At 40.3% G+C, this 23,079-nt stretch overlaps 1 protein-coding gene across 3 annotated transcripts in view; it reads left to right on the forward strand.

The window, feature by feature from the left end:
* Positions 1-23,079, forward strand: part of LOC131103798 (junction plakoglobin a-like) — a 130,350-nt gene that overhangs the window by 57,602 nt on the left and 49,669 nt on the right. For 2 of the 3 annotated variants that reach the window (XR_009119684.2, XM_058050342.2), the window contains exon 2: positions 13,750-13,804. The exons of the other annotated variant lie outside the window; for it this stretch is intronic. Coding sequence is in view for 1 of the 2 variants with exons in the window: in XM_058050342.2 (XP_057906325.1) it covers positions 13,789-13,804 (16 nt within the window). In the remaining variant the exon portion in view is untranslated. The remainder of the gene's footprint in view (positions 1-13,749; positions 13,805-23,079) is intronic. 3 annotated transcript variants of the gene reach the window in all.

Genomic DNA, 23,079 nt, shown 5'->3' on the forward strand with positions numbered 1-23,079 from the left:
AAGCCCGATCGTGACAGTAGCCCCCCCTCAAGGACGGATTCCAGACGCCCAAAAGTCCAAAGACAAAGAGGGACGTGAGGCAGGGGGACTGGAGGTGGGTTGCTGGCCAGACCTCTCCGGAGGTCGGCCGGGGTGGCTGGGCCACGCAGGAGGACAGCCTGAAGGGTGAGCGGCCCGAAGGGCACTGGGCTCCTCTGGAGGGCGCCCAGGACCGCAGGCCCCGTGAAAGTCCTGGATGGACCCCTCTGGGGGGCGGTCAGGGCGGTGGGCCTGGCCGGGGAGGCTGGTCCAACATGGGCGAGGTGACGCTGGAGGAGGAGGCGCGGCATCCCGCCGCTGAAGAGGAGGCGCGGCATCCCGCCGCTGGAGAGGAGGCGCGGCATCCCGCCGCTGGAGAGGAGGCGCGGCATCCCGCCGCTGGAGAGGAGGCGCGGCATCCCGCCGCTGGAGAGGAGGCGCGGCATGTTCCTCTAACACATTTTTTTCACAACATGAACATACAATATATTGTTTCCTTAACTGATTGCACTGAAAGAAATAATGCCATAAGCAATTGTGATGTGTAGCATGAGTTGCTAAAACATGGCTGGTGTGCCGTGTAGGAAGATGTAACAGTAACCTGAATGTGTCACTGCTGATTATTTGGAGAGGTGACACGTTAAAGATGTGAAATACAAGTGCAGCGGTGATATAATAACAACAACATATGTTTTTTGTGATTATAGTCACACATATAATTTAATTCAGCCTCTGCAGAGGTATGTTGTATGAAATTATTCATTCATTCATTCATTTTCTACTTATCCTCACGAAAAATTGAAGGATGCAAGGGGGCGCTTTTTGTACATTAAGCATGTTGCAAGTTACGTCATCATATGCAAAGATTTCAGCCTGGTGTTAGGGTAGAGCCCCCGCTTTTCACAGGAATTACATTCCTGGGCCACCAGCGAATGGCAAAAGTAATTGAGACCCCATAAAAATATCTACTTCCTTTTTTAACTTATGCATTATTACAACTTAGGGTGATAGCTATGTTTTCTTATATTTATGTATTCATTTTTAATCACAAATTTGTGAATACTGAACGTGATTATGCGGGATTCCACTTTAGAGGTGACAATGCAAACTAATGTAATATGTAATAATATATCATTAGTAATGAATTTTATTAATATTGTTTTTTTCCATAATATGCTGGAAGCCAAAAAATGACAAGTAGGTTAAAAATGTTGCCTGGGCTGCAATTTGGACACACCTGATTCACGTGTACATAGACACCATAATATTTTGGAAGGTTTATTTCCTTCTTAAAAGGTGCTGTCTGGTTTGGTTAGGTCCGGCATTGGACAAAAATTTGCATAAAAACTTTCTCCAGATTGAGTGATTGCCAAACATTGGGTTACCTGAAAATGGAAAAGCTGTAAGCTTCATGTAAATTCATCAACAGTTTAAAGTGCCCATAACACAAAAAAAGTTTGAAACAAACTAACAAAATAAAAGTACTCCTTTAATAAAACATTTTTGTTTTATTTTGAAACAATTTTGACATGCTGGGATTTGGGATGCTGGTAAGACCAACAAAACCAACATGCTGTATGCTGTTTGGATGCTGACATGCTGGTGACAGGATGCTGGTGACGAACCTTTGAAACTGTAGTAGTTGCCTGATCACCAGGGTGGGATGCTGATATGTTGATATAAGCCAAAGCACAGTAAGGAAAAATAACAATGGTTGATCCAACATTTAATAAATACACATAACAAACAAATACATTAAGAATGTGATACTTAAAGAGCATTTTGTTGCTCTTTGTTTAAATGAAAATCAATAATTGTGTAGTCGATTGATGATAGCTCGACTACGACAGCATGTGTGATGGCTCATGTTCCAATGTCATTGGACTTTGTGGCATTTTTTGTTTGCACATTTTGCCTCTCTGGTGTCAGATAGCTAGCTCGTTTTTGTTCCATGGGCGAGCTACAAGTTCTAACTTTCTTCTGATTTTGTGGCATGAAGTAGTGTGACAACCCCATCAACAGTGTCGTACATCAACGGTGACTTAACTCGCACTCGGCCCCATGAGACCAGTTCTGGTTGGATTTTTGTGAAACCAACACTAGTGAACACATTCAAAGAAAATGACATATTCAGAACAATAGTAATATTCACTTCGTATATTGTGTTGTGAGGAGTATTATATGTTTTACCAGCAGTGATTAGCCAATTATCAGCTTGCTCTTTGCACACTGCGGAGCTGAAGACGATAGACAGCGATTGTTGTTCAGTCAGCAATTTGGCATGAAAACCCATATTATTATTTCAAATTTTGCAGTGGCGCTGCAATCAGAGATGACAGATACCTCATTAGCCACCTAGCTGACGTGTCATAAAAAGCCAGGTAGGAATTAGCATTACATTAGACCCCATGGTTACTGAAGAGCATATTAGAAGGAGAAATTTAGTTTGACTTACCACAACTTTGTCATCCTTTTCCCCGGTTGAATGTCTTTTTATACTTTTACTTTTATTTCCATCTGTGGTGCAGTGACATTTGTCCCACCAAGTTTGCTGATGCATCTGTCGAGGCGAATGGTGTCTTTTACAAATGTGAACAAGCTTAGGGTGTCTCCTCGAGTGTTCCAGCAAAAGCTGCAAACAAAACAAGCGAGCACAGTATAGAGTCACAGTCAATAGAAACTTTGAGGTAGAAATGTATGGATATTTTTACTTGCAGGAGGGTTGTAATTAGGGATCGACCGATGTGTTTTTTTCGGGCTGATGCCGATACCGATTTTTTTCCATCACCCTTTGCCGATGGCCGATTTTGCTTGGGCTGATATTTGTGGCCGATACTGCTTTTGCTGCCTCGATTTACAGTGAAGAAAATAAGTATTTGAACACCCTGCTATTTTGCTATTTCTCCCACTTAGAAATCATGGAGGGGTCTGAAATTTTCATCGTAGGTGCATGTCCACTGTGAGAGAGATTAAACTAAAAAGAAAAATCCAGAAATCACAATGCATGATTTTTTAACAATTTATTTGTGTGATACAGCTGCTAATAAGTATTTGAACACCTGAGAAAATGAATGTTAATATTTGGTACAGTAGCCTTTGTTTGCTATTACAGAGGTCAAACGTTTCCTGTAGTTTTTCACCAGGTTTGCACACACTGCAGGAGGGATCTTGGCCCACTCCTCCACACAGATCTTCTCTAGATCAGTCAGGTTTCTGGGCTGTCGCTGAGAAACACGGAGTTTGAGCTCCCTCCAAAGATTTTCGATTGGGTTCAGGTCTGGAGACTGGCTGGGCCATGCTAGAACCTTGATATGCTTCTTACGGAGCCACTCCTTGGTTTTCCTGGCTGTGTGCTTCGGGTCGTTGTGGTGTTGGAAGACCCAGCCACGACCCATCTTCAATGCTCTGACAGAGGGAAGGAGGTTGTTCCCCAAAATCTCACAATACACGGCCCCAGTCATCCTCTCTTTAATGCAGTGCACTCGTCCTGTCCCATGTGCAGAAAAACACCCCCAAAGCATGATGCTACCACCCCCATGCTTCACAGTAGGGATGGTGTTCTTCGGATTGTACTCTTCATTCTTCTTCCTCCAAACACGCTTATTGGAATTATGACCAAAAAGTTCTATTTTGGTCTCATCTGACCATAAAACTTTCTCCCATGACTCCTCTGTATCATCCAAATGGTCATATGCAAACTTAAGACGGGCCTTGACATGTGCTGGTTTAAGCAGGGGAACCTTTCGTGCCATGCATGATTTCACATCATGACGTCTTAGTGTATTACCTACAGTAACCTTGGAAATGGTGGTCCCAGCTCTTTTCAGGTCATTGACCAAGTCCTGTCGTGTAGTTCTGGGCTGATTCCTCACCTTTCTTAGAATCATTGAGACCCCACGAGGTGATATCTTGCATGGGGCTCCACTCCGATTGAGATTGACCGTCATGTTTAGCTTCTTCCATTTTCTAATGATAGCTCCAACAGTGGACCTTTTTTCACCAAGCTGCTTGGTAATTGCTCCGTAGCCCTTTCCAGCCTTGTGGAGGTGTACAATTTTGTCTCTGGTGTCTTTGGACAGCTCTTTGGTCTTCGCCATGTTACAAGTTAAAGTCTTACTGATTGTATGGGGTGGACAGGTGTCTTTATGCAGCTAACGACCTCAAACAGGTGCATCTGATTCAGGATGATACATGGAGTGCAGGTGGACTTCTAATGGGCAGACTAACAGGTCTTTCAGGGTCAGAATTCTAGATGATACACAGGTGTTCAAATACTTATTTGCAGCTGTATCACACAAATAAATTGTTAAAAAATCATGCATTGTGATTTCTGGATTTTTCTTTTTAGTTTATCTCTCTCACAGTGGACATGCACCTACGATGAAAATTTCAGACCCCTCCATGATTTCTAAGTGGGAGAAATAGCAAAATAGCAGGGTGTTCAAATACTTATTTTCTTCACTGTACATGAAAATCGCCTCCACACACACAAACACATCACACTGACACAATTTAGTACGATATATAAAACATTTCTCTCATCATTAAAGTTTGTGTTGTGCACGCTAAAGACCTCTGATAGCAGACACGGCTGCTCCTATCCGCTCTGTGTGTGTGCGTGCATGCTCGGAGAGAGCACACACACATAACGTGACACGCATTTCACCTCAGCCCGGCGTTTGCTGAATGAAACTCCTACAAACATCATAGGACTGAATTGACAATGTTGACATTAAAGCGGTGTTGGTAACAGCTGTACATATTAGCCTCCAACTACATCAACAGCTCCCTAATTCCAACGGTAGGCACTTTTATGCTACGAATTATGCCGAATCGCTGGCGAATTAAATCGGCGAGCAAAGCGGCGGCAAAGCGTAACAAAGCTTAATGAAAGCGTAAAGACCGTAATACAGCGTAAGAAAGGTTTGAGCAATTCGGGACATTCGGCAAGAGCGCCAAAAATTTGAGGCGATCTGTCACGAATTGCGTAAAGCGGGGAGAGCGTATTAAAGCTTATCAAAGCGTCACAAAGCTTATCAAAGTTTTGCTCAAAGCGTAGGAAAGCTTAACAGAGCTTGGTTCAAAGGATCAATGGATCTGCTGCATCTTTATATATTGTAGCGTTGTTGCCGACGCTATGGAAATTACACGACTGCGATCGCTGACAAGCTTTTTATTGCACAACAATAATACTGGCTACTGTCGGCCGTAACCACGCCGTTGCAACCACCGCCAGCAACACAACAGTACTTCCTCCACCAGACACGCCCCCACCCCCTGGTGCATTCATAGTCACCCGGAACAGTCGGACACCCAAGAGCACAACGTCAACATGAAAACGTCAGGGTCGCTACAATATGCTCTGGATCAGAGGCGGGATGCAGTCGGGATCTCGAAATTTTCCATTGCGTAACAGAGCTTAACAGAGCCTATCAATGCACAAGAGAGCTTGATAATCGTATCAGAGCGTTATTTAAAGCGTGATAAGCGCACCAAAGCTCATCAATGAGTATTAAAGCGTATCAAAGCGTGATTTAAAGCGTAACAAATCCTGATCAATCGGCATCAAAGCGTGAGTAGCCGTAGCGATTCGGGAAATAATTTGCCGCCTAAAGCGGGAACGAATTTCGTATCAGAGCGTATCAGAGCTTATCAGAGCTTATCAGAGCATAAACATATCTGAGGAGATCGTGAGATTTTTTGAAAAATGATGCCAAATTTGTCGCCGATTCAAAGCGCGACATTCGGCGTCAGTGTGAACGTAGCATTAAAGATGAAGCATTCAGCAGCATTCCTGGTTTTTAGACCCACAAACTAAACTATATTTTCAAGCACATCTATTGCATGCACTTGGCGTTCATGTTTCCTATTTCAAAGCAGGTGACAATATTTCAACTAAGTTTAACTGTTCGAGGCTAATTAAAAGTTGAACACGTACCCTTGTTGTGATTCATCACTGTTGCGGTGTGGGAGAGGTACCGCGACTGCGTGTGTTGCAGGGTCCTCCGGCAACACAAAGCTGCTCGGCGGATGCCTATCTGTAAATCATGCAGCGGAAAAATACATCGGCAAACCCATGTGCGTATCGGCCGATACGGATTCAAGTAAAGAACGCAAATATCGGCCTGATATAACGGCTGGCCAATGTATCGGTTGATCTTTAGTTGTAATTATACTTTGTGGATTTATTGTTGACTTCATGCTCGGGTAGTTGAGATAATGACGTGTCATGTCGTCACGGTGCATTGCACATGGGTTGGTGTGCAAAAGTGGACCAACTACACATTCAACAATACTCATATCATTCGAGGATTGGTTTTGGAGGCCTAAAAAAGACCAGCATTGTTAGTCCAGTGAATGGCATGAACGTCTCTGGGCACTGGGTATGGTGGTCTCTTGGAATAGGGTCTCAATGTCTCTATTGACTGTCAGTGTAGAAATATATAACAAACAACAAAAATTCACAGAAAATTCATTAGAAAAAATATTTAAACATTTGAGCACACATCTAACACAGAAAATATGGCTTTTAATGTTATTTTTCATGGTGAAAATAAGGAGCTGTCTTATAATATAATATAATATATATTGCTATAATTGCCTCTGCTTTCCACCACTTGTCTGTGCCATCTGCACAGCAGCTGATGAAATTGATTCACAGTTATTATGGCTTCCTAATTGGACAGGTTGATATCCTGGAAGTCTGAATGACTTGGAGTTACACTTAGATGATGTGTTCTTTCATTGTGAGACACATCATTCTTGGGTTTTGACTATGATTGTGCAGTCGTCCAACCATTATTATTATTTTTTTTATTGTCAGCTAGTTATGAAAATATTTTCCCATTAATCAATTGCCACTCTGAACTACACACACACACACAATGAACTGGATGACAGTGTTTTTATGTTGCTATAAATGTTATAAATGGGATGTGGTAACATCTGGTAGCATCGTAAATGTTGCAATTATAGAAGTAATTTAGCTCACAGGGAGAGAGCAAGATATAGTGAATGACAAAACGGGAGGGGGTGTTGCTTTTACAGTGTAATGTTTGGTTTTGGGACAATGCATTCAAATTTTTGGAGAAGGATAGGTAGTTATTTTTTAATGCAGCTTATACGTATTTCTTTATGGCTTATCATGGCTGGGGTCACAGGGGGTGCCAACCTATTCCAGCTGACTTTGGGGGAAAAGCAAGCTAAAGCTTGGACTGGCCAACTGGACTGTTCAGCTTGTCTTAAAATACATTTGTCAACAATTAATCACAATATTTCACTTCACTTTCATTAGTGTCTGATTATTGTCAAAAAACCCCCCAAAAAAACAACAACAACACCGGAGAAATAACCTGGAAATACTCTGAGGTTTCTTGATTAATTTTTATCAACATTGTGTGTGGAATAATCTGTTTACATTTAATTAGGTGGAATTTGTATGTATTATCTACTCATTGTGATTTGGCTTTTGCAGCACAATTACACTCGGAACAAGTTGTAACCCACATCTTATTCTGCATCATTTTTGATTTGCAAACACCTCACATTTCTCAACCGATTCAAACTAATCAACCATCAAAATGTTCAGCTCATTAAGGATACATTGGCTATCAATCAACACTTGGAATAATTTCCACATTTGCTGGGTTTTCATATTTTTTGTGACAACTCATAATTTTCTCAAAATAAATGACCAATTTATATGGTGCCCTCTACTGGAGGAAAATAATTGTACATTTTCCATTTCCATTCCGCTGATTTCTCATTGGCAACATGGCTTAGGAGGTAGAGTGGTTGTTTCTGGTTGGTGCTGGTTCGCTCATCAGTCGGTGGGTAGGTTTCAACACATTTGTGAGAACTTTTTAGGAACAACATTCATTCTACATTTGAGATGAGCTTCAGCATTTACAAGCAAGTTGCAGGTCAGAGGGTGGAATGCATTGTAGGACTGAACACTTGTCAATCATAGAACTGGCACATTGAAACAATCAATAAATCACATGAAGTTAAAAATGTTAAAATAGAAAGAACATGGAAGCATCTCACGGATTGTCCCTATGATTCCAACCTATACTGTAAATCAGCATTGCCAGCCACACCACTGTGCTGCCTGCCTATCACTAATTTGAAGGGGGACTGTCTGACACTGAAGGTGTACGACAATACCACATTGCTGCAACACACACTGCCTCAAGCTTTCTTCAAAAAAAGAAAATCAATATATTCATTTGGGGGAATCCATTTTGAAATGTGTATTTCCCTCAGGTGTTTCAAAAGCAGAATGTGACAAGTTCTGCCATGCCTCCTCAAAATTGAAATGACATTGTCAAAGTAGTCAGGTAACAATAAAATACTGTTGGCTAAAGATACAGGCGGGGAGCACAAACACACGCATATGTGATCGCTCCTCTGCATTTGAGGTGCACACTTACAGGTTGTAGCCTTTTTATAACATTTATTTTCATAGTTAGGTCAACCCAAATAAAACGAAAATGAAAACTTTGAACAAAATACTTGTATCCACAACTCACATTTAGTATTTTAAAATGTATTTATTTCAATTGTTGTTACATTATCAACTAAAAGAATTTCAGAAATGTTCACAATGGAAAAAAGCAGTAATCCACCAAGTCTTTTAATTTATGCAATCATGCTTCCACATGCAATAGAGAGCGCATCCTAAATGAAGTTTTTTCAGGGAGGCGTGGAGGCCCCAGCCGTATTGCGTTCTCTGAGGGGAGAAAAGCCCTGTCATAGTGAGCTCTTGGGGCTGATGGAGATGGTGCTTTTAACACCATTGAGGGACACGCTCCAACAAGCAATTAGTAGCAAAACTTCCATGACATTTTAACTCTCCCATCTGTTCAGTTTTAATTAGGCTGGGACTCTGATGTACGGAGGCCTAAATGGAGCGACACACACACACAAAAAACACTCTGGAAGCCACTCTGTCCATTGTTATAACAAAGTTTGAAAAAAAATCACACTGAAAATACATTGTAGTAATACCCATTTACCACTTCTGCATGTACTATGTTTTTTCATCATTCTCTAATAGTGACATTAAATTCTTGAAAAAGGGTTGTGAGAATTGTAAGACTTGCATAAAAAGCCTTCATATGGGCGTAACATGACAGCAAGAGAGCTCAGCTCCTAAAGACTGAGGAAATCCTGCTGCAGATGAAAATAAATTGCAAATTAAAAATGTGAAGAGATGTCGTCCTGGATCCTCGGCCGAGTGCTTGCTATGCTGTCGTGGTGTGGAGGGTAGCGACATGGGGTTCGTGATGGATTGGGGGGCTGAGAGGAGCACTGGAACCCATGGCCTACCACTCGGCGCAGCCTATGTCTTAATCCCAATTCCTTGGTGGGTTGGGCATGGCGTGGGCGGTCATGTAGCCGAGTCCAAGCCCTTGAAGTTGTCTTCCTTGAAGTCGCTGGCCCATTGGCATTCTTCATTATGTAGTATTTCTATTTCTAGTTAAGAAAGTATGTTTACGATACAAAAGGTCAGTCATCTTATTACAAAACATTAGGAGCACATGAAGACACACTGACACCTGCGCCCTAATTATTTGGTACAGACTATGCTGGACAAAGGGTTGACAGCCGGGGCTTTTGGCTCACTCGCGAGCACTGCTCGACTTAACTCTCATTTGGTGGGGATGTGTGGTCGCCAGTTGGATCTCTGTGAATATTCACGCAGAGATATCCGTACCATGCAGGACTGGAGAACGATTAACGAACTCCCTTGTTTCATGCGTTCAAATCATTGATTGAATGTTGAGTTAATCAATACTTACCGGAAGAATATGTGATATATTATATTCAAGTAAAATTGTATTTTACGATTTTATTATATTCAGCATTAGGTTTGTAATGAGATCACATGTCAAAAGATCTTACACGATGAAATACAAACTTGTTTCATGACATTAACAAGACAGCGGGCACAATCGTGCATCAGTCACTGAAATATATTTTTTGTTTTGTCTGCTTGCTTGCTTGCTGGTGATATAAAGTCAGTTGGAAAACTGCTTGTAGGACTGAATGTGGTGCTTTTTAGATTAACAAAAATCAACAAGGCTCACAGATTATTTCCCTTTTGCCATGTATGCATAAATCACCAACTTTGCACAGTTAATTAAAAATACATATACATACACAATGCATATAGCAACTTCTGATCAATCCGTGTCAATTTCAGATTTCAAATAATGTACAGATGTAAGCGCTGCCTATTTCCAGTTAAACCACACCAATTTCCGGTTTAAGCCCCACCCACTCTGAGTACGGCTACAGATAATTTAGATGGGTGAACAGATACAGACAGTTACAGAAAGCTTTATTTGTTCAGTTACATGCCAACTTATCTTAACCGGGTCAAAATACCAACCAGTTTAACCAGTTGGAGCTGGATGTCATTTTAATCTTAATGTTTATTCATTTACTCACATTATGCTCCATCTAAGCATGAATATCAACCAGGCAGTGAAACGCTTGAGGGTCTCCTGGCAAGAAGCATAAGTCAATTTGACCTTTCTCCAAGTGGCTTCTGGGAGTTAGATAAGTGAGCTGTAGGGTTTAATATGCTGCAGCTTCACTCACTGCATTTTTGAGGGGCTAAGAAAGAAACAACAACAGTAGTAACAACAGTAGTAACATTATTGTGGCTGATTTTTACATTTTAAAATAATACCGCACCACTCTGTATAACTACATATGGTGGAACCTTGGTTAGCGTGTTTTTCGGTTAACGTACAAAATTGTTAGCATCCTTGTTAGCATCCTTGCATGCTTACAAAATGGCAACTGGAAACAAAAGTTATCTCGCCTATCGATGATGTCATCAGTGGTTGACTCAAAAATATGAACACAAAGCATGTTTTTTTTAGTTTGACAATTGTAGTTTTTCATGCATAAAACAGCTATAAATGTGTCTAAATGGCGAAAGAACATACACATTGAAGGTTACATCTACTTTATCTGAAGACGTGACTGTTCCTAAAGACACGGTGTGGCAGCGAGATCAACCACCACCACTACCTCCTGTTTTCAGTCAAGTCAAGAAGCACGTCTTCAGTATAGGTAAAAGGAACACTTTAAATGTTTATACATCCCTTTCGTTTATAATTGATATGCATTTTGAAATATTGTTATGTAAAACGATAGTTGTCAAACTAAATAAACATGCTTTGTGCTCACACTATGATTTTCTGGAACAAATGCATTCGATTTCCATTATTTCTCATGGGAAAAGTTATTCCAGTTAATGTTCGTGTTGGTTAACAACAAATTAATGATAACCAAGGTTCCACTCTAATGCGAAAAATGTTTTTACTGAGGAAAATATACACTTTGAAATGCAATTGGCAATCATCAACATTGACGTGTGGTTTCCCTCCTGAACTCTGTGCTTTCTTCGCTTTTTTCTTGTTACTGGCTTCCATTTTTTTCAAACTCTGTTATGGGTAGATTTTTGTTGGTCATACGTTTCCCCTGTTTCTCTGGCATGTTCCTGGACGTTCTTATTGCTCTGATGTCTAACCATCGTTTGCTTTCCGGCTTTAAATTGAAATGATTGCACAGCAGCTCTTCTTGTTGTCCTTAGTATGTACTTTTCTTGAAAATCTAATTATTTTGGTAATTTTTTAGTATATCTTTAGTAAACTGATCTTGTGCAACATCCACAACATTTGGGTCTACATGGGGGTTCCAAAATCTAGTCAAGACATCACATGAAAGCTATATACAGTGCATCCGGAAAGTATTCACAGCGCTTCACTTTTTCCACATTTTGTCATGTTACAGCCTCATTCCAAATTGTATTAATTTAATCTCTTACCTCAAAATTCTACACAAAATACTCCATTATGACAATGTGAAAAAGTTTTTTTTTGACTTTTTTTTTAATTTATTAAAAATAGAAAACTAAGAAATCACATTTACATATAAGTATTCACAGCCTTTGCCATGAAGCTCAAAATTGAGCTCAGGTGCATCTTTTTTCCACTGATCATCCTTGAGATCTTTCTACAGCTTAATTGGAGTTCACCTGCAGTAAATTCAGTTGATTGGACATGATTTGGAAATATAATAACTGTCTATATAAGGTCCCACAGTTGACTGTGCATGTCAGAGCACAAACACCAAGCATGAAGTCAAAAGAACTGTCTGTAGACCTGCGAGACAGGATTGTCTTGAGGCACAAATCTGGGGAAGGATACAGAAAAATGTCTGCTGCTTTGAAGGTCCCAATGAGCACAGTGGCCTCCACTATTCGTAAATGGAAGACGTTTGGAACCACCAGGACTCTTCCTAGAGCTGGCCGGCCTTCTAAACTGAGCGATCGGGGAAGAAGGGCCTTAGTCAGGGAGGTGACCAAGGCCCCGATGGTCACTCTGTCAGAGCTCCAGCGTTCCTCTGTGGAGAGAGGAGAGCCTTCCAGAAGGACAACCATCTCTGCAGCAATCCACCAATCAGGCCTGTATGGTAGAGTGGCCAGACGAAAGCCACTCCTTAGTAAAAGGAACATTGCAGCCCGTCTGGAATTTGCCAAAAAGCACCTGAATGACTCTCAGACCATGAGAAACAAAATTCTCTGGTCTGATGAGACAAAGATTGAACTTTGGTGTGAATGCCAGGTGCCATGTTTGGAGGAAACCAGGCACTGCTCATCACCAGGCCAATACCATCCCTACAGTGAAGCATGGTGGTGGCAGCATCATGCTGTGGGGATGTTTTTCAGCAGCAGGAACTGGCAGACTAGTCAGGATAGAAGGAAAATGAATGCAGCAATATATAGAGATATCCTGGATGAAAACCTGCTCCAGAGCGCTCTTGACCTCAGTAGACTGGTCATGTACCTTGACCATATAGACAGTAGACATTAGCACACAGCCAAGATCTCAAAAGATTGGCTTCAGAACCACTCCGTGAATGTCCTGGAGTGGCCCAGCCAGAGTCCAGACTTGAATCCGATCGAACATCTCTGGAGAGATCTGAAAATGGCTGTGCACAGACGTCTCCCATCCAACCTGATGGAGCTTGAGACTTATTGCAAAGAAGAATGGGCAAAACTGCCTAAAGATAGGTGAGCTAAACTTGTGGGATCATATTCAAAAGGACTTGAGGCTGTAATTGCTGCCAAAGGTGGATCAACAAAGTATTAAGCAAAGGCTGTGAATACTTATGTAAATGTGATTTTTTTGTTTTCTATTTTTAATACATTCAAAACATGTCAAAAAAACCTTTTTTCACATTGTCATAATGGAGTATTTTGTGTAGAATTTTGAGGTAAGAGATTAATTTAATACAGTTTGGAATGAGGCTGTGACATGACAAAATGTAGAAAAAGTGAAGCGCTGTGAATACTTTCTGGCTTTCTGGTTTGCCTTACACACTATATTGTGTCTGACACTTCTTATAGCACCATTGTGTCTTCAATTTAATTCATTAATACATTGCATAGACTTGTCGGTTGAAATGCATTTCAACAATCAGTAATGTTGCTCACGTTAACGATGTATTAATATATAAAAGCCATTACACCATCAACAAAGCTTTAATGTGATCAGAATTCAGAAACGCATATACACAACGAGCATTTGTTGGCGAAATTGATTAAATGTTAGGTAGTTTGTACTAACCTTTAAGTAATTCATATATTGATCCTCTACATAGGAAGATTAATGCTGAATGTTTGCTCATGATTTGTGTATTTCCTTGCAGGTCAGAGGTTTATGAAAGCAGAAGTGTGCTTGTCTGGAGATGATGCCCATGCAAAGTAAGTGTATGACAAGATTCTAAACTTTAAAGGCTAAGGACAATGTTTTGGTCAAGTTTAACAAAGTTTTTTTTTTCCAGATTAGATTATCTTTCTTGTATAGGTATTTGGTTTTATTGTGTTTTTTGTAACTTTCTGCTGCTTTCAATTCTAAATTTCCTGGTTGTAGGATGAATAAAGTACAATCATATCTAATCTAATCTAAATGTTAGCCATCATTGAATATACTGTAACGTAATCCCTTGTTTATCGCAGTTCATTGGTTCCATTGGTTGTATATTGGTTGTTTATACAATATTACGGGTACTCAATCAGCCACCGATCGGTATCAGCCGATATCAGTGAAAAAGCACAGTACAAATACCTTCTGATACTTGCTTTAAAACACTGATCCCCTCTGCTGATCAGCTCAGCCCCCAATGCAGCATTCAAAACAACCATGTCTGCTGTATGTGGGACTTATATTTGTAAGTATTTTGCACCTTGCAAAACGTGCCTCAAAAAATGTCTGACCAAGGCGGTACTTTGAAAAGCTTTACATTGGAAGGTGAGGTGTACGCTCTTCGGACATTAATTTGTCATTATGAAAAATATAGACTCTTTTTAAAGGAAGGACTCATTTTTTTTAAAGGAAAAGATACATCTTGTTACGCATTAACATATACATTATGATAACATGCTTCCAGTCTCTTCTGTATTGATGATTTAAAACATTACCAGAGCTTCTTTCCTCGGTGCATTGCTTTCACAGAGCCAATTGATCAGCATGAACTCTACTTTCATCAACAACAGTAGTAATAGAGTGTGTCATTGCTATCAGTAATCATGGCAGACTGAGGAATCAGAACCTTATCTTTTTGAGCCTGTATACAGATGATGACCTAAAGGTTTTAGTTAGTTACAATGACTGCTCTCACTGGGATACCAACTGATGGAATTGATTCATTTAGCTGGTTAGCTGCTGCTTCTTCTATCGTTTATTGGCGGACACAACCAGGACACAAAACAGAACGGGCGGGTTCTTCATTTGCCCAAAAGGACTGTTGTGGCTCTATAGTTAGCCAGCTATTGTTTAATATGGGCTCCTAATATTCTTGTATAGGCACATACATATATTGAGATAAAGTCATGTTGACGATGATTGACAATAGCAGACACATACAACATAGCACCGGTAGATCACTCCAATACACCGCAAGGATGCAGAATGATTTAACTTAAAAAACCTGAGAAACAGTGAAATTTTCAAAAAGTGAACAGTGATGTAGTGGGGGAACAGTGTACTGTACTTCACCACAGTAGCTGTGATGATAGTAATGAGTAACTTGTGGTTTCCGTCAGTGGGCATTCTTGGGCTGAATCAGCAGTACCTCCTCAGACGCGGTTCTTTTTTCTCTATACAACATACAGTATTTTTTTACTCCTTTCTACTTCCCATGTTCACCATTTAAACATCACATTGAGCAATGCATTGCCTACATGGAGAGTGCAGTATACAGTAAATATACAGTAAATATAAACGGCAAACACAGAATTCAATCATCCTTCCTTGGCCACACTCCATATTTTTTTAATTATGTTTTTTTTGTTCTCATTGTCTTGAATCCAGTCAATCAACAATAATGACAATGAAATGACAGCTAGGTGTACCGAAACGTCCAACCTTTTCCACTTACTTGTGCCACTTACATACTCATACACTATAACACAATATAGCACCATATAACACAAACTTTCTGTATATTTAAAGATGGTATGAGGCAATAATAGATATTTAAGAGGCATAATTAAGTTCAAAAGTCAACTAAGTTGTGGCGTCATGTCACAAAATGTCCCAACACGGAACACTTGTATTATTAACCGACAATTAGTAAAGCAACACATTAACTTCCTAAACTGTCAGAGAAATACTGCCAAATACTGCCTAGTAAATACAGTACTAAAAACAAGAAAAAATGTACTGTAAAATGTTCACGGTAGGAGGGCAGCACAACCAAAAACGTAATCTATGGCTGTCTGCCACACACAGGAGGCGACATCGCCTTTACTCCATTCATTTGCAACGGAACCTGGACAAAGTGCCGATTATTGTCAGTCACCATCCAGCCAAGCGACACACAAAATTAGTATGTGTTGCCCAAACGAGGAGCAATCACAGTGAGTTTCATTGATCAACCAATGAGTGGACAGGATGGGAATCAGTATTGCCGATAAACATGGAGGAGAAAAAAATACTTGCATGTCAGATTTAGCAATATATAGCAATATAAAGAAAAAAGCAGCAAACTTGGAACAAGCTTGGAACTTGGAACATGGAAACTTATTGGAATCAGAATAAACACATCAGGGGAGTTTACATTAATTTACACAGACATTTATGTAGAGTAAGTTCATCTTCAGTTCTTGCAAGAGACAGTACTAGCAAGAGTACTTGATCAACCCCGGCCGCTTTTCCTCCTGTGAAGTACTTCAATACCACCACATTCTTTTCACATCTGACACCCAAACCATGGGGCACTTGTAATTCGCTCTGGATGTGAGCCTGTCGCTCACAGCTGCTTGTTGCCTCCCGGGTTTGCTATTCATTGGCGATGAGTTTCGCTAATAGTGTTAGTTTGTCCCCTCTGACACGGATGGGTCTGGATCCATCCACCCATCCATTTTCTATGCCGCTTATCCTCACTAGTGTCGCGGAGGTATGGTGGAGCCTATCCCAGCTGACTTCAGGCTATAGACAAACAATCATTCATGCTCATATTGATACACAGACAGTACATTCATATTTTTGGAATGTGGGAAGAAACGGGACGACCCGGAGAAAATTCGAACCCAGGTCTTGCCGATCTACTGACTATGTGGCCAATACTTGACGTACGAATGCGATTTCGGCCACAGACATATTTTTCACTTGAATTTAAAAATATCATAACAGATGTACTTTCATTGATTGCAGTGTGTTCCTGGTTGGATATATGAAAATATATCACTTGAAAATATAAACATTTGACCTGACATGGTAGGAAACAAATTTTATATAAATTTTCACTAAGCGTACACATTTTTTTTGATGCAGCGCCAGTGTTTAAGACATCATTGTTGGTGTCAAAGCATCTTGAATGAACTAGGTGTGTGCTTGTAAGTCACCTTCCACCATCTGATTTGGGAAAGAAAGAAGCGTCGGGTGGCAGCCCTGTCATCAAGTGTAGTCAGCCATCTGGTACAGAGAGTTGTTCAGCAGGGTGAAAGCTTGTCTGGTACCAGCTTTGTGAAATCTATGTTTGACCTTGTGTTGACCAATAGCAGTTTTCAGCATGGAATATCATGTCAGAGAAAGAGAGAAGATGCTGCTCTATTTGTATGGGGAGTGCAAGAGCTACTTTTTGCAGGGGCTACTTTCCAGGCCCATCAGTGAATAGTGAAAATCTGCGAGCGATTTAGATGCCCATAAAGATTTATTTTCTGCATTCCAAAAACATGCTAGGTTAATTGGCGACTCCAAATTTTCCATAGGTATGAATGTGAGTGTGAATGGTTATATGTGCCCTGTGATTAGCTGGCGACCAGCCCGAAGACAGCTGGGATAGGCTCCAGCACCTCCACGGCCTTTGTGAGAATAAGTGGTAGGAAATGAATGGATGAATGAATGAAGGGACTAGGGATGTTCCGATCGATCAGCCACCGTCAGTGTTGGACGATTTCCGCGAAAAAATCTTTCATGCATTGTAGTGTCTTTCCCAAACTAATGTCTTGGGCAGCCTCATCCTCCTACTGTCCTTAACACTGGTGTAACGCTGGTGTGCCAAACCGAAAACAACTAGATGACATGATGTGCGAATTCTGAAAAGCTGACTTCCGTCTGATGTAATGTAATTTTTATATCCCCGTCCCTTCTGCTTGACATCCAGTATGATTCACAAACACGCTTTGTGTATTGCTTGTTAGCAACTATGATGGAGTCCATTCCAGTAGGCATTTTGCAAAAGGTGGGGTACATGTACAATAGGGTACAATATTTTGTAAAATAAGCTAGAATTAGGGCTGCATGGCGGTCGAGCGCACAGACCTCACAGCTAGGAGACCGGAGTTCAATCCTACCCTCGGCCATCTCTGCGTGGAGTTTGCATGTTCTCCCTTGCAGGCGTGGGTTTTCTCCGTTTCTCCCACATTCCAAAAACATGCTAGGTTAATTGGCGACTCCAAATTGTCCATAGGTATGAATGTGAGTTTGAATGGTTGTTTGTCTATATGTGCCCTGTGATTGGCTGGCGACCAGTCCAGGGTGTATCCCGCCTCTCGCCCAAAGACAGCTGGGATAGGCTCCAGCGGTAGAAAATGAATGAATGAAGTTAGAATTACATTAAAGTTATGAAGCACAGATTGATCTAATACATTAAGATAGAATTACAATCTGTTACGAAAAAAATCATGCTTTACTGTATCCCCGCTTCAACCTTCAGTGAGGGGGCCAATGATTATAGGACAGCGGCTTCCGTAGTATAATTTTATTTTTAGTACCATGTAGGAAATCACTAACGCTATAGAGAGGAAATCACTAACGCTATAGAAGGAAATCACTAACGCTATAGATCAGAGGAAGTGTGCAGTCGCAGTATTCATGGATCTGACAAAAGCCTTTGATACAATCAATCATGACATCCTAATAACTAAATTAGAAAGGTACGGAATAAGAGGATTAGTTCTGAACTGGGCCAAAAGTTACTTAGCTGACAGGAAGCAATACGTACAGCAAGGAGAATACACAGCTGCAAGTTCATATATTACGTGCGGAGTTCTCCAGGGGTCAATTCTGGGGCCAAAATTGTTCAACTTGTACATCAATGATATCTCCAAAGTAACGAAAGACTTAAAGCTGGTATTATTTGCGGATGATACCACTGCTTTTTGTTCTGGAGGGAATACAGACGAAATCCTTAGAAAGGTCAGAGAAGAAATGGTCTCACTAAAAAGATGGTTTGATGATAATAGATTGTCCTTGAACCTAAGTAAAACTAAAATTATGCTGTTTGGTAACAGTAGAAAGGACATGCACCAGCAAATTCAAATAGACGTCGTGGACATTGAAAGGGTGAAGGAAAATAAATTTCGGGGGATCACAATAGATGAAAATATGAGCTGGAAACCTCATATTACAAATATAAATATACAAATATACAACAGGTGGCAAGAAATATTTCAATATTGAACAAAGCAAAATTTAATCTCAATCAGAAATCACTCCACACTCTTTATTGCTCTCTGGTTCTACCATATCTTACTTATTGTGTGGAAATATGGCGTTATAACTATAAAAGCAATCTTCACTCGCTAAATGTACTGCAAAACCATCAGTAAGGATAATTCACAATGCCACCTACAGAAAACATACTAACTCCTTATTACTAAAAACACAAATACTAAAACTTGCTGATATAGTTAATCTTCAAACAGCTAAAATAATGCATAAGGCTAAAAACAACCAATTACCTAAAAATGTCATCCAATACTTCTCTACAACAGAGGAGAAATATGATCTCAGGGAAGAACTAAATTTGAAACACTTATATGCTAGGACTACGTTAAAAAGCCATAGCTTTTCAGTATGTGGAATCAAACTATGGAATGGATTGACTAAGGACCTCAAACAATGCACAACGATGAGCCAATTCAAGAAACAATACAAGCAGTTGATGTTTGCTAAATCCAAGGATGAAGAGTCTTGAACCAGTCATGATGTGCTATATATATCACTATATTGACAGTTACTATGGTACCCATTATGTCATTGGATGGTCATATCATTATTAAAAAAAACAACAACAAAAAACTGTACTTAAACTGTATTATGGAAAGCAGGAAGTGGACAAATCTAACAGTTACTGATTGTAAAAGTATCAGATGGAGGGGTAGGATTTAATAAGCTTTGCTTCTTCCTACTGCTTTTGGACATGTGGAACTGTGAACTGATTATGTGATGCACTCAATTGTAATCTGATGCATGTTCAAATGAAATAAAACCATTACCATTACATAAAGTTGCGTGGTACTTGAGCTTGAACTCACACCCACCAGATTAAGAATGGGGTGCGCTACTAACTGAGCTATACATATACCTTCAACTGAGTCAGGATAATATGCAGTCGGAGGCTCAGAAATTCTAATGCTAATTCCCATAATGCATTGCTGCACTGCTCTATAAATAGTTGTTAGTATTACATGTGTTATATAATTTACTTTTTGTCATTCCATGGAGTATTGGTAGATGTCCTGTGTATTTACTACAGTATTCATTTACTTGGTATCTTTTGTTCATCTGACACCATGTCTATACTCATGCCCATTCATTTTCAATTAGAAAATTTTCACAAAAAATATGTAAATGTAGGAATATTTAGAAAATTATCAATAGGTAGCTCACTTCTCCCGATTGAGCTCAACATTTTGATGTCAGATTTGTTTGAATTTGTTAAGGAATGGAGGAGTAGTTAGCGACCAAAAAATGAGGCGGAATAAGAAGTAGGAAGAAGAATAAATAGATGAAAATGGCTTCCAGCATTCACACAATTATGTCTCCCGAGTGGAACCTAACTGCCAATACATGAAAGCGAAAACTATCTTGCGGGGGTAGCACGTTAGACATCTTTAATTTAAAATGGCATTAGAAGAACAAACACTTGACAAAGTTTGGTGAGTTTTCGAGGCTCACTGTTTGATCATCAGTCAAACGGCAACTAACACAGCCATGTGGACAATACTCTACCATATGTGTGTGTCAGTCAGAAGGCTGATTAATAAACCAAAATATTATTGATTTCATCAGACGAGATGACCAGCCTTTCTCAGCGATGGAGTGCTCTTTTCAACCTACTCCAGTCTCTAAAGAAGGCGTCACACAAGTGATATATATTACCTCGAAAGAGTACGTCAAATATGTTTTTGTCTAAATGAGGGTGATTGAAACAAAAAAGAAAAACGACATTTGAACTGTTCTGACCTTTTAGACAGCACCCCTGGCCAATAGAACTCATCATAAATAAATTAAAACATGTATAATAAATCCATGTGATCAGTATCAGTATCGGGCAATTTTAGTCCTGGATGATCGGTATCGGAATCGACAGCATACAACTCTAATTGGAGCATCGTAGTACATAGGTACACAAGAATGATCATGTAACATAATTGATGAATAGATGAAACTGGAGTCACTGTGTTCAAGTATAAGTACTCAATGCTAAACTTCTTCTTTATCTTTCGCCTGTTCCCTTCATGAGTTGCCACAGCAAATCTATTGCCTCCATCCAACCCTGTCGTCCGCATCTGTCTCTCTCACACCAACTACCCTCATGTCCTCCTTCACTACATCCATAAACCTCCTCTTTGGTCTTCCTCTACGCCTCCTACCTGGCAGCTCTAAACGCAGCATCCTTCTACCAATATATTCACTATCTCTCCTCTGGACATGTCCCAACCATCTCAGTCTGGCCTCTCTGACTTTATCTCAACATGTAATGTCCCCCTGATCCTATCCATCCTGGTCACTCCCAATGAGAACCTCAGCATCCTCATCTCTGCTACCTCCAGTTCTGCTTCCTGTCTTTTTCTCAGTGGCACTGTCTCTAGACCAAACAACATGGCTGGTCTCACCACAGTTTTGTATACCTTTCCTTTCATTTTAGCTGAAACTCTTCTATCACACATCACGCCTGACACTTTTCTCCACCCGTTCAATCCTGCCTGCACACGCTTCTTTACCTCCTTTTCACAATCTCCATACTCAATGCTAAAAAAAATAATTTGAAACTATGAAGTATAAAGACAAATATCGTTTTGTCATTAATTTTCAGGGTTATTAATGCTGAATCATGAATGTGCAGTATCCACTGTATATCAAGCAAAAAATCAATTTCAGGTTGAGGGGCCACAATGCTCACACGCATGCACATGCGGCATAGCACATTTTGTAATCGCTACTCCACAGTTATACCTTTACTGACAGCAAACAACATCTCTAGTCCTCGTTGTAGCTGTTTAAACCTATTTAACTTGCTGTGTATTATTTTCTATATATTTTTTTAATGAGCAAGGTCATTATGAACTGGAGAGTGTTCTGCCTCATTCAATCTGCTCTGTGCAGCTTGGTGCCATTGGAGTGTCTAATCATGGCTGCCTGATGCAGCTGGCCTCAGTGGAATCAAGCTGTTTGCTAAATAGATTCATGCCAGATTGGGCCACTCACAGTAATGTGACAACATAAAAATTTTACATGTACGCTCACAAATTACGATTGCAGTCTGGAGCTCAGAATAGCAAAATGTTGCTCATTATAGCCATATGCAGCTTTTTATAACTCCAAAAAGTCATGGGAGTAGTTTATCACAAAGATAGGAACACTTGGAGTAAAGTAAATAAAAAAGCAGAAAGTCATAATATTCATGACTTTACGCTTATATTTACACTTACAAGCTCCATTCATGATCTTACTTTGGGGGTGATTTTGAGAAAGATTAAGGATCAGCCCAGAATTAACTTGGCAGGAAACTCGTTAATGATGTCAATGGAGCCACAAAAACAAAAAACACCACCAAAAAAAATGGTAATACTTCTCCATAATGGATTGAGATGCTACAGTGTCGACAGAATTATTATTGCAACAACACATCATCAGTAGAGTAAAACTAATCTGTCTCATGGTGGTCTCTCTGCAGAAGTCAGTCAAGTCAATTGTATTTCTATCAAGCCAATTCATAACAGAAGTGATCTCAAGGGTCTTTAAACATTGAGCAGGTCTAGAATCACGCTCATCACACATTACAGCCAACAGAAACCCACATAGCAAGTCCTGTTGATGAAGGCAAGAAAATCTCCCTCCTAGGAGGGAATTTCAAACAAAACCCAGCCTCTGTGGGGCAACCATCTGTCTTGATTGGTTGCGTTGAGATAGATAGAGTTGAGGGATATTGGGTAGATAGAGAAAACAAGATAAGGGGTTGAATGATTGGGGAGGGGATGAGAAAACATTGGATCTAAATTATTTTATCAGTTGCCTCATAGTAGTATGATACTAAATGTCTGAGGTACTTGGTTGTCCATTGGTCTGATGATATAAGTTGTCCTCTACTGGTGTGGGCCCCCCAATGGCTGTACAGTCCAATCCTCGAGTGGCAGCCACGGGTGCAGTGGGGTCAAGGGAATTATCTGCAGTTGTCTGGGTCAGCAGTCAAGGCCTTCTTTCTTCTTTCTCTTGCATCTGTCACAGTCACTCGCTGTGTCTGCCT

This window comes from Doryrhamphus excisus, linkage group LG16, assembly GCF_037039965.1.
Source record: "Doryrhamphus excisus strain RoL-2023G ecotype Guam linkage group LG16, RoL_Dexc_Guam_v1.1, whole genome shotgun sequence".
NCBI lineage: Eukaryota > Metazoa > Chordata > Actinopteri > Syngnathiformes > Syngnathidae > Doryrhamphus > Doryrhamphus excisus.